Raw genomic sequence first — 12266 nt, 5'->3', positions numbered from 1 at the left:
GTAAAAGAGGAAAGTTCAGTATACAAAATAAATAACTCTTAATCTTGAGCAGTACCCTTTCTCAAGACATAGTTAATGTCTCATTCTCATTTTAAGACAGACAAGTCTGAAAATTTGTCCATGCTTTTCAATGGGAGTTTTTTTTTGACAAATATTATTGAAGAATAAGTGTGTTGAATTTCAACAAAACTAATCCACTGGACAAAACTGATCCACTGGGAAGCTGAGTTGTTTCATGTAGACAGGCAGATAGACAGACAAACAGACATAGAGGACCTCATGAGTAGTTATTTTTTGCATTATATCACCCAGAAAACCTGATGTATAACTCTAGTATAGTAGTAATTAGGCACACTTAAATATATATAAAAAATTATACTAGATTCAGTAGATGTTGTTTTCATTGTGTTTGTTTTTCTGTTATCATCTGGTCTGAAGTAAGCTTACTGATTTCTGATTTTATTTTGGATGGAAAGAGAACCAAGTCTCAAATTCATGGTTCTCATTTGTCCCAGGAATACATCTGCTGTTTCCTATCCTGATCTTCAGTTTTATCTTTGGCCTTTATGATCCAGCATATTAGATGGGTTTTTTTGTCTTAATGCTTCTACATCTTGACTTAAATTAGATAGATGCCTGATAACCCCACACAGTCTGCAGAACTTCTTTGTATTAAAATGAGATTAAAATTTGCTTAGCTTTATGTTGGATTAATCTGGCATCTTGTGGAAAAGTGGTATGGCAGAATACCAAAAAGCTATTCTGAACTTGTGTTTTATAGTGATGTATTATTGAGGAGTGGGCATCCATGATTATTCCCTCACTGATCACAGTGTGGGATTTGTACTTTAATTAATGTCTATGTTTAGCATGGCTTCCACATGTTCCAAGATGTGTGTCTAGAGGTTTGTTTATAGGCCTTTTGTTATTTCCTTTATTATATTTACTTTACATGCTTCCATTAAGCTGATGAATTTCTAAACCTAAAGTAAATTAGCAGAACTATGCACATGACTTCAGGTGACCATGAAGTTCTTAATTCCCTGAATAATTATCTTTTTAGCATTGTAAAATGTATGAGCAGTAATTTGTATAAACTAAACAAGGAAAAAACAGAAACTTTAATTACTAGCTGAAGATGAAAAAGGTAAAATTTTTTGGGGAAATCTCAGTTCACCTAGCTTTGTAAATCAAGTCATAAATAAAGATCTGAGTGTTGCTATGGATTCAGATTTTAATTTTAAATAAAATATTAACCATGAGAACAACACTGCAATTTTTCATTTAAGAAGCCAATTACAGGCTTAGTCTTTTGTACTGTTTAAAGTTGCTGAAAAATTAAAACATGCCTATGTTTGTTTTATTTATAGCTGGTTAGATTATTGTAATACAAACCTGTCAGAACTACCAAGAAAAAATGACCACATTTGACTAGTGTGAGCATCCGTACATTGGCTGCATGTGGCTTGTTTAGAGTTATGAGATAATAAGAACTCTTATAAAAAAACTGGTGAAATGACCTTTTGCTTTTATTCAGTGAAGCTCTCATTTAATAGAGACATGTAGGGCTTGTTGAACATTTTGAAAAAATAAAATATATATATTTTATTGTGTCCTTTTCATAAGTAATTCATAGTACAACAACTGTAAAACAATTCATGAAATAGTGCTTACTCGCATTCAATTTCTACATCTGCAGCATGTATAGCTGCTTTATTAAACCCACCTATTCATGTATAATTTTTCAAGTTACTAGACCCTTTTCTTTTTCTGGTATTATGTAACCAAATTAGGGATACTTCCATTTCTTCCTTTTTTATTAGTTGTTCATAATTCCTTCTTTTTTCTTTTACTTACAACTTCCATCTTTTTAAAAATCTTGTGGCGTCACTTTTATAGCCCACACTATCTATCCACACTTTTTTGGTTCTCCAGATTTTTAGCTCCCATTAGTAAGTTGGTTTCTGCCCTGTATATGTTCTTTATTGGCTAGAGATTGGTCTTCCTATTCCTTGGTTAGTTGGTGAAGCTATACCTGCTAAACAGTTGTTAATTTCCAGATGAAAATTTCCTGACATGCCCAGAATTGGCTAACTTCATTTTCTAATCTCACACATTTGGTAGTGACATCAGCACACATTAAATAAAGTATCTTTGAGAACTTTGTGTTATGTTTCTGACTGAATGCTAATATTATTTCACCATCTATATTGGTTGTTTTTCTTTCATTGACAGTTAGCCTAATAAGACCAAAGCCAAACAACTAAGAGAACAGAAAAGAAGTAGGGAGCTAGCACATATATATTGGTATTGTTGTAAAATTGTGAATCATACTTTATATACTGTACACAGTGATTCATATGAACAAAAGTGAGATATTCTCTACTTTTATTTTATATTCCTCTTTCCATATGGTGTGCAATACAGGAATATATATACAGGAAAAATAGCACATTTTGGTCAATTTCTACAAAAATTATATAAGGTACAGTAAATGCTTTTACCTCAATGCTAAGTAATTATTTTGTGTTCTTTTCTAACAGACAGTGCTTTGTCTATTGGACAGTGGAGCAGACATCAATAGACCAAATGTATCAGGAGCTACTCCACTTTACTTTGCTTGCAGGTATCAGCTATCTGTCTTTCCTATTAATATAAATGCAAACAGCAATTCACTTTCCAACTCTGTGCAATCAGACCTTCATTATTTAGAATATGAAAGGTGAACAATCACATTGTAAAATTGTTGATTCAGAGTTTACCTGTCCCATTGTATGGCTATAATGTAGTGTAGGATTAATTTAGTTTATCTTCAACAGAACAGTATATTTTTAAATCATATTAAATTTATAATGCCACAACGTATTGCTGATCTCTTTTGTTCCTCGTTTCTTTTTTTTGATGTAGTCATGGTCAGAGAGACACTGCTCAGATTCTTCTATCAAGAGGAGCCAAATATCTGCCGGATAAAAATGGAATTACACCACTTGACCTTTGTGTGCAGGTATAGATTTTTTGGAAGAGAAAAAAAAACAAAATTTGAATTATCATTGTATTGAACATTTGCTTTTTAGATTTTTTACATTATATCATTGTACCTGACCTGAATATTTTTACATTTTTCCATTGTTAAACTTAGTATTTTCTTTTGGCTGTTTGTACTTGTTGTTTATGGAGAGCTATGCTTATTTCTGTTGTACTATCTCCATCCTTCTGATTTGGCAATGAATAATTACAAAGTGAAATCAGATCATAGTATAAAATACAAAACAATTAATATGCACCCGTGCGGTGGGCTGGCGCTCTGCCTGGTGTTTGTTTCCTGCCTTGCACCCTGTGTTGGCTGGGATTGACTCCAGCAGACCCCCGTGACCCTGTAGTTAGGATATAATGGGTTGGATAATGAATGGATAATATGCACCCTGATCAGAAGGTATGGAATACAGCTAAAGTGAGAAATTTGCAGACAGGTTTGACTGTAGGACATGTAGTTTCAGATTTCATTGATGTTTAGTAACAGTAGTATATGCTTGTGAGAAAAAGATTATGAACCATTTGGAATTTTTTTATATTCCTGCTTAATTGTCTCCAACAATGCAATGTTCTCCTAAATTGTAATGGAAGAATAAAATCAGACTAAACAAACAACATACAACACTGTACACCGTTAAATATTTTGCAATTGCTAGAATCTTGTAGCAATAATCTCATCCCAGAGATTCCCTTAACTACTGTACAAAAATGTGTAGCATTTGAAGTATTTTGTCATTTTTTTATAAAATTGTTTCTTCTTATTTATACAAGTGGGATGTCTACCATGAATAGTTTGCTCAGATCATGCTACGCCCATACAGCATGTATGTTGGGCTGAGGTCAGAACTTGGCCATTCCGTAATGCAAACTTTCGTCAGTTTAAGACACTGTTGTTTATTTACTCCTGTGTTTGTGGTCTTTATCATGCTGCATGACCCATATTTTTGAGGTATGATCATAGACAGAGGTCTGATATTCTCATAGACTGATGTCTGATCTTCTTCTATACCAAGACTGTTATACTTGAGATCTGCAGGCCAGATCTGGCCCTTGGGCAATTTTAAAGTGGCCTGCTGCATCAATATTCAAAACATGTTATGACAGCATGTGAAGACAGATCCTCTTTAACATAACTTTTTGTTTAATTTGGCAGAGATTCATTTACACCTGTCATTAAAATACGTCCCTAGCTTCAGCACGCATTTATCTGCATAGCATAATGCACAGCAGCTACTGTAGTTACAGAGGGAATGGGCTGCACATAATGACCCAACAAGAATAAGTGAAAAGAAGGTGACATGACTCGCTGCGATTAAGAACTTCAATGCATTACCATGATGCTGCAGGTGTAATAGTCTTATGAAAGAGATGATAGCATGACTTTACACATGCTGCTTCTGCCATTCCTTCTGCGGCCTAGCTGGTCACTGCCACTGTCCTATGACTCTTTTGTCTTTTCTGCTGATTTAATTGTTGTACAATATCTGGACAGAAAATGCATTTGCCTTTCCAGCCATGTTAAATGTGATTGTTATCCATTTCACTTCAACTCTGATTGTGGTCTGTGTGATCCATAACCAGTTTGTTTACACTCTTTTTTTTAACTTGTGCCATTTGATTGTGACAAACGCTATTTTACCACACAACATTGTTTTAGTAGTATTGTTTAATATACAGGTTATCTTTTAAAAACAAATTAATAAAATAGATTTAATTTTATTGTTTTCAATTTTCCTGATTTGATATGTAAAAAGAGTTAAGACAATGTTTTAAAAACAAGAATTCTGTTCAAAGTATATGTTATTTTATTTTTTGAAAAAAAAATGAGTGGTAATTGTTTTGCTTGTCTTATTCAAAGAAGAGATGACCATACAAGTACAAATACTGCCCAATGGCAACTTAATGGTATTACAATACAAATGAGATTACTAGTTTCCTGTAAGATCAGATTGGCTGGGAGCCATATGTTTGGGAGCCAGACATTGAAAAGCTAAAAGGCCAGAGTTTCAGTTCAGGTTAATGAAGAAGCATACTAAAATATGAAACATTTATTCATATGATAAGCCTAAAAAAGCCCAAATAAACTTGTATACTTTGTTGCTGAGAAAAAAAACTATTTTATTTAACCCCTGTGACAGATAGGTAGATAGATAGTCCAATAATTGTTTTTATTAGGACAATAATGTGCATCAAGAGCACCTCCACTCCACAATACTCATATACAAATCAATAATCACTACAATAATCAATCCTCCACTCCCAGACGCGTTGCCACCCTTCCTCCCAACTCAGCTCGTCCATCTGGGATTTCCCAAAGTCCTTTATAGTCCTTGACCTGGAAGTGCTTCTGAACCCTCAGTCCATGTGACTTCCTAGCACTTCCAGGTAAGATCAAAACTCTTCTTTTTCATCCCGGAAGTATGTCATTTCCTCTGTCGCTATGACTAAGACGTACTTCCGGGTTATAGGGGAAATAGAAGTCCTTGCTCCTTCGTGCCGCGTCCCCTGGAGGCCCCCATGGTATCCAGCAGGGCTGTGATGTAAAACTCCACTGTCCATGATGCCCTGCTGGAATTCGGGGCACCTCTATGTTGCAAGAAGGGCTCCACCTGGCGGCCTGGGGGTATTGGCCGGGATGAACTACCGGCCATATCCCACACCCCCCAATAGCAACTTAATCATTATGTTAGTTAACCGTTTTATTTGCCTAATTGATAATCGCTGTATCCATGCTTTGAACTGAGCTGTCTGTGGTCTCCATATTTCAAAACTGTAGATTAGGTTTGTTTTTATTTTGAGTCAGAGCTATGTTCAGTCTGAAAACATGTCAATCCAGATGCAAAACATGTTCTTCTTTTCTCTCTTTCTGTCACTCGAATCTGTTTTTCTTTAAATTTTGTACAGACCTTACTAACAAGGGCAATCCATATCAGGGGCCTCATGTATAACGGTGCGTACGCACAGAAATGTTGCGTACGAACGTTTCCACGCTCAAATCGCGATGTATAAAACCTAAACTTGGCGTAAAGCCACGCACATTTCCATGGTACCTCATACCCTGGCGTACGCAATTTCTCCACTCGGTTTTGCAGACTGGCGGCACCCAGCGTCAAAGCAGTGCTACTATTCCTGTGTGGTCACCCTTTCTTTCTTAGACCCACATTCCTGATGCGGCTTTATAAATACACTGAAACTAACTGCATATTGTTTATTAGTGTAATGCATCTGATTGTAATTAACCTGCAGCAATATAATGGTCCAGGGAATAGCCATAGTAGCCATAGCCATAGTATTCCAAATACCATAACTGCTTTAGCGTTGTTACTCTCAATGCATCTTCTTCTTCTTTCAGCTGCTCCCGTTAAGGGTTGCCACAGCAGATCATCTTTTTCCATATTACTCCCACTGAACCAGTCGGAGTATTTATATCACTGTATCTGAGTGGGGAATCACAGAAGCAGCTAATTGGAAAGAGAATTATCGGTATACAGCATGAAGCAGACGCTGCCTGAGCCAAGGCAAAACGTTTCAGAGACTTTCCTGTACGGACTTCACGGTTTAGAAAAAGTTTCATCCCAAGAACTATAAACGCACTCAATCAGTCCATCAAGTGCTCCTTGTAGAACTGTTTGTACTTATAAGTACAATTACCTCACTGTAAACTTGCACTACAGTTATAATATTGCACAACCTGCGCCACTTTATAAAGCGCGTATGTACATATGATGACGATATCATTTTTAAGATGAAATGCAGCAAAATATGTTGATTATATTATATAGATAAAACTTTAACTTCATTTAAATAATCTGTATTGTTAATAATTAAACATGTGAGGACACGGTGCCGCAGCGCTAGCTAGTTCAGAGATTGTTCCTGCATTGCGTTGTATTCTTGCTGGTGCTGACGCGACACTGGAAGGATAGACAGATAGAATAATTAAACATGTACTACGAAGATATTTCAATGGTCCTTAAAAGTTTTGAAGAATCGGCGTTCTAAGCTTACAAATGGCTTCACGTCTATTACAGAGCTGATTGTGTGGTGATTGGTTACTTGGAGAAAGAAAAGGAAGGACAGGAATTGGAGGTTAGTACGTTTGAAAGCGACAGTACTTCTGTAATAAATTATTTCTTCGAAGGTCGTGCATGGCGCAGCAAGCCTCTTGCGTGAGACATGAACAAGCACTGCGCCACCGTGTTCCCATGTTTAATAACATGCTTTCATTCCTATCATCATGAAAAAGATATCACGTATACATCTCAGTATTTTAATTATTCAGAGAGCTGTAATATCACGAATGTAATGGATTATGTGTCCTGTCGGAGAAAGAGAAAGCCTGTTTAAGAAGCAGGTAGTGATTCACACACAGAGCACATAGAAGATCAAATACAGAACAAAGCATTTAATGTGCTACTTTAGTTACAATGGGATTTGAGAAACTAGTAAATTAAACGATTTTAAGATGAAGTTTATGATGTTCTACTTTAATGGCAAAATAAACTACGTGATTAAAGTGGAAATTTCGAGATTAAAGTTGACATTTCGTGCTTTTTTCCCCACTGTGTGCCTATTTTTTTTGTCTGTACCCTAATAAGCTTTCATATGACACTCAGATGGTGGGCTACGACTCGCCTTTTCACAGCGACTTTGATATGTGACTTTTTTATTTCGGGCACTGTGCGACTTTGTGAACTTGAGCTTTCGAGTTTCTCCGACACTCTGTCACTCGATCAACTTCCTTTTGTTGATTATACCACTGTTTAAACCAACAAATAGTATGTTTTTCCTTTGCCTCCACTTGGTATTTGCTGAAATTCGTATATTTTCCCCCGTGCTTTTCCCATTGTCTTTTCACAGAAGGCTATTTATATTGATTTGCATATTCAAAGAGGCATAATTCTGGGAGGAGTTGGGGCGGGACAGAAGGCGCGTGCACGTGCGTTACTTTTCACGCTGATCGGGATTTATGTAGCTGAAGAACGTGGAAGTTTGCGTACGTACAGATTCCTGCATCTGGATTTTTCTGTGGGTACGCACATTCCCGCTTTTGTGCTTACGCCATGTTATAGTGTGAGTTCTACGCACGGCGTTATACATGAGGCCCCAGATGAGCAGAAACTAGATATGACGAAAACAATTGTCTCAGAAGTTGAGGCAAAATTTGCATACAACATTAGACTGCACTAAAATGATCAGAAAGCCACCTCTGCTTCTATATTTCTTCTCATCCTTATATGTTGTGATACATAACAGTGGAGCAATTTTTCCAGCTTATAGATAAGAACTTGTGAATAAATAAGTGTTTAGATATTTACACAACAATATATGCTGGCATGAGCTAAGAGTATTGTAGGACTTTGGAATAATACAACAACCTTTAGCATTCAGAATCTTTCAGGTTTTATTTTTCCTTCTGCATTTATTAAGAATTCAATACCTTACAACTCATTTTAATAGCCTTGACAATTTCAAGGTGAGAGTCTTAACAGTCTTGACACAATTACAATTTAATGAAAGACAAAGGGCAAAAAAATACAGATGCAATAGGATCCCGGTGCTATGAAGTAAATTACCACATAAAAAAAACAAGATCTATATAATGCATTTGCAGTAAAATATATGCTCCTCCAAATGCATTACATACATTCAAATTGAATCACACTATAACGTAAATAATAGAAAATTATCATAAGTGCAGATAGCTCCTTGTCATTTACAACCTCTGTGTTTAGCATTAATTGGCTCTTTTCTTTAATGTGAAGGTTTTTAAAGTTATGGATTACCATTGTTTTTTACTGGAAGGTAATGGTGATAACAAACCATGATTGAGTGCTTGTCTCATTTCAGGGCAGGAGTTCCATGTTTGTACTCTTTGGAGCAAATATAAGTATTTGCATGAGGGATCACAGTAGTCTGACCAAGACTCAAGTCTAATTACTTGTTTATTGTTAATATGCAATTGCATTTAAAGCAAAACTCCATGTCATGTTTTCATACAGAACAAGAAAAAACAGTTAATAATATAATGGAAGTAATAAAGACCCATTGTATCCACCAAAAAATAATGTGAAAAAAAATTCTCATGTTTCTTGTGTCAGATAATCCCCTTTCCACTATCCAGTGAAATGCTGAAAATGTGCAAAATGCATATATTTTTGCTAAAATATTTGTAATACGTATGTCTGAAAAATTCAGTGTAGAATGTAAAGAAGTTGCATTCTCATAATAACTGTGATTTTGAATTGAAGACAGGACTCTTGACCAATGAATAAGGGGGAGAGGTGGGTCTGCAGTTCAGAAGCACAACATTTTGGAAATGTGCCTTTCCTGTTTACTTTCTATGCTGACTTACCTAAAGTAAGTTTTAGAAAAAAATGCATCTGCTTTACACATTTTGAGCATTCGACTAGGTAACGGACATGTGGGTAATATAACACGAGTAATGTGAGAATTTTTTTCTTTTATTCATGAATGTATTCACACTGTTTGTTGTTAGAAACAATGGGTCTCCATTATGTTCCATGATATCATAATATCCTTCATATCTTTTCTCTCATTAAACCTGAAATTATAAGATTAAAATTTTTTTTCTTGTCCATTACTACAAACTACATGGGGTGGTAAGTAACATATGAAAATATATTTTTTTTGGGTAGAGTATTCCTTTAATGATCAGATGATAAATTTTGAAGGTACAGAGATCAAACACATTCAGATATGATACGAATGATGAATTTATAAATTAATGAGCCTTGTGTTTTCCTTCTCTTTAGGGTGGGTATGGTGAAACATGTGAAATTTTAATACAACATCATAGCAGATTATTTCAAACATTAATCCAGATGACACAAAATGAAGATGTAAAGGAGAGCATGGTAATTTTTTTAACTGAATCATAGATTTATATGCATTCCTAATTATTTTGTAGATTTCAAATGACATGAAATGTTTTTTTATGTTTGTTTATTTAGCTACGCCAAGTTCTTGAACACATTTCACAGCAAAGTGAAGGCAGTTATCAAAGAATCCTGACAAGCCTTGCTGAAGTGGCAACAACAAATGGCCATAAGTTACTCAGGTAAATAATGTGTTCTGAATCAATGTCAAATACATATTAAAATCTTTAATTTTATAGGAATCAAATAGCTATTTTGTTTTTAACAGTGTTTAAGAGATTAAATGAGTTATACATATTTGTACACTATATATATATTGAATACATAATGAGTTAGAGCAGTGTTACATCAATGAGCATTTCAGGTAAAAGTTAATTTCACCTTAAATAATAAAAATTGTCAGAACTTGTTGTGCCTTCATCATACTTTTCCACTGGATAATATAGGTGCCATTCAGTTAAAAAAAATTGCATGAGACCTATAATATTTACCACTGGGAGTAATAGTTTAAGGCAAAGTGATGTCCATGATGGAGGAAAAGCAATATTCTTCTCACATGGTCAAAACCATGATTCAACCAAGAATCAGTCCCCTTAATCTTTATCCCAATAGAAAAAAATCTAGAAAACAAAATTTTATTCCACTCCCTTTCCATACAATCACCCTTTCTCATATGTTTTTAAACATTTCCTTCCTATTTTACAGACTGATCTTAGCAGAGAAATCTTTTTTAGAACCACCCGTTATTACTTATTTCAAGTTGTGTAACCTTTCATAGCCATGAATTATTTTCAGCTACAGACCAATGCAACGTGTAGGGAAAAAGCCAAAGACTATTAAATGAGCTCTGGGGGTTAGGCAAGAAAACAGTCCTGTAGAAAAGTGCCAGTCCATTGCAGGGTCTATTCATGAACAAATTACCTAACAGCATAAGCTACATGTCTTTGGAATCAGCAAACAAAATCAGAGTTCTTTGTGGAAAAAATGCAGACTTCACACAAGCATGGTGCATGGTTTGTTACCATAATGTCATGGAGAACTAATACAAATTTTGTAAATTTGTAAAATAGTGTGTCAGGGAAAACATTCATGTTTAGACTGAAATGGATGTCAAGTTACGTTAACTTACATGATCACAGCAAACTATGCATTACTGTTTTCTCTTTGTCCTATCCCAACTTTTTAACCATAAAAATAAAATATACATAACTGAAAAAGAAACATGAATGGATTATTGAAGAAAAAAATGAAATATTACAGAAATAACTTAGTAGCAATGGTACTTTACATTTCTTATGCATTTTTTCTGGAGCAGGCAAAAAGCCCCTGTTTTGTGTGACAAGAATAATTTGTTTCTGTATGTAGTATATGTTAGTGAATGCACATGGGCCAATGCTGTACCGTGTTGTTCTGTTATTGTTTTTGGTTTTTAACTGCCACCTGCTACTGCTAGGGTACATTACTTTTGCCATATAACATTATTTTGTTGTGGTATGGTCCTAAGTTGACCGTATTCTCCTCTCTGTACTCAATAAATTATGTGGACCCTAACAGAATCAGGAACATAGCAACCACATGGAGTGTGCAAATAATACCAAGGACCTTAAGCACCTTTTTTTTAATCAATAACTCCCACCGATTCATATTTACCAATCCAATCGGGAAGTGCATGTGATCAGAATTATGACCACCGATTTGAAAGCATTATGGTTTCAAACCATTAGACTGGTGTTTCTTAGTATGGGTCGTGAACATGCTTGTGATGGATTGCCATGTGACCGTGCGAATTATATGCCACCTTCTTTTCAGTGTGCAGACCAACGCTGTTAATTCATCACAGACAGCTTTTTTTTTATGGTGCGAAAATCTAAAAAATATTCCACACACCAACACTTTCCTTGACAAAACCTGCGAAACATTCAAACTGAAATGACTGACAAGCAAAGATACAAATAAGAAAGGGAATGAGAGGAGGCAATGACAGATGTGATTGTAAGGTGTGGAAATCACAGCACTAGTTTGAATTGTCGAAATGAAATAACTGATGCAACACTAGAATGTGACCATTTTCGGGGTGTTACAAAGGGTGAATGAATAGGATTTGGGTGTATATTTTGTACACTAAAAGCAGTATCAGTGGCCATGGTTGATTGATCATCTTGTACTTGCTACTCACACATACATTGAATCAAAATCTGTAGCAGAGATGATCACACTATAACACTAGTATTATTATATGTCATTCTCTTTTTGGGTCCAAGTATGGTATTATTTTTTTATTTTGGGTCCTCAGGCTAAAAAGTTTCAGAAACCTTGTGTTAGACCAATGACAGC

General features: G+C 35.3%; 1 protein-coding gene across 2 annotated transcripts in view; it reads left to right on the top strand.

Moving 5' to 3' along the window:
* The window catches only part of hace1 (HECT domain and ankyrin repeat containing E3 ubiquitin protein ligase 1), a 164767-nt gene that overhangs the window by 38093 nt on the left and 114408 nt on the right, over nt 1–12266 (top strand). For both annotated transcript variants that reach the window (XM_028797644.2, XM_028797643.2), the window contains exons 7-10: nt 2544–2626; nt 2908–3004; nt 9810–9911; nt 10008–10114. In XM_028797644.2, coding sequence (XP_028653477.1) covers nt 2544–2626; nt 2908–3004; nt 9810–9911; nt 10008–10114 — 389 coding nt within the window. The remainder of the gene's footprint in view (nt 1–2543; nt 2627–2907; nt 3005–9809; nt 9912–10007; nt 10115–12266) is intronic.

This window comes from Erpetoichthys calabaricus, chromosome 3 (genome assembly GCF_900747795.2).
Source record: "Erpetoichthys calabaricus chromosome 3, fErpCal1.3, whole genome shotgun sequence".
Classification (NCBI taxonomy): Eukaryota; Metazoa; Chordata; class Cladistia; order Polypteriformes; family Polypteridae; genus Erpetoichthys; species Erpetoichthys calabaricus.
The sequence above is the reverse complement of the archived record's forward strand: the minus strand, read 5'-3'. Positions and strand labels throughout refer to the sequence as shown.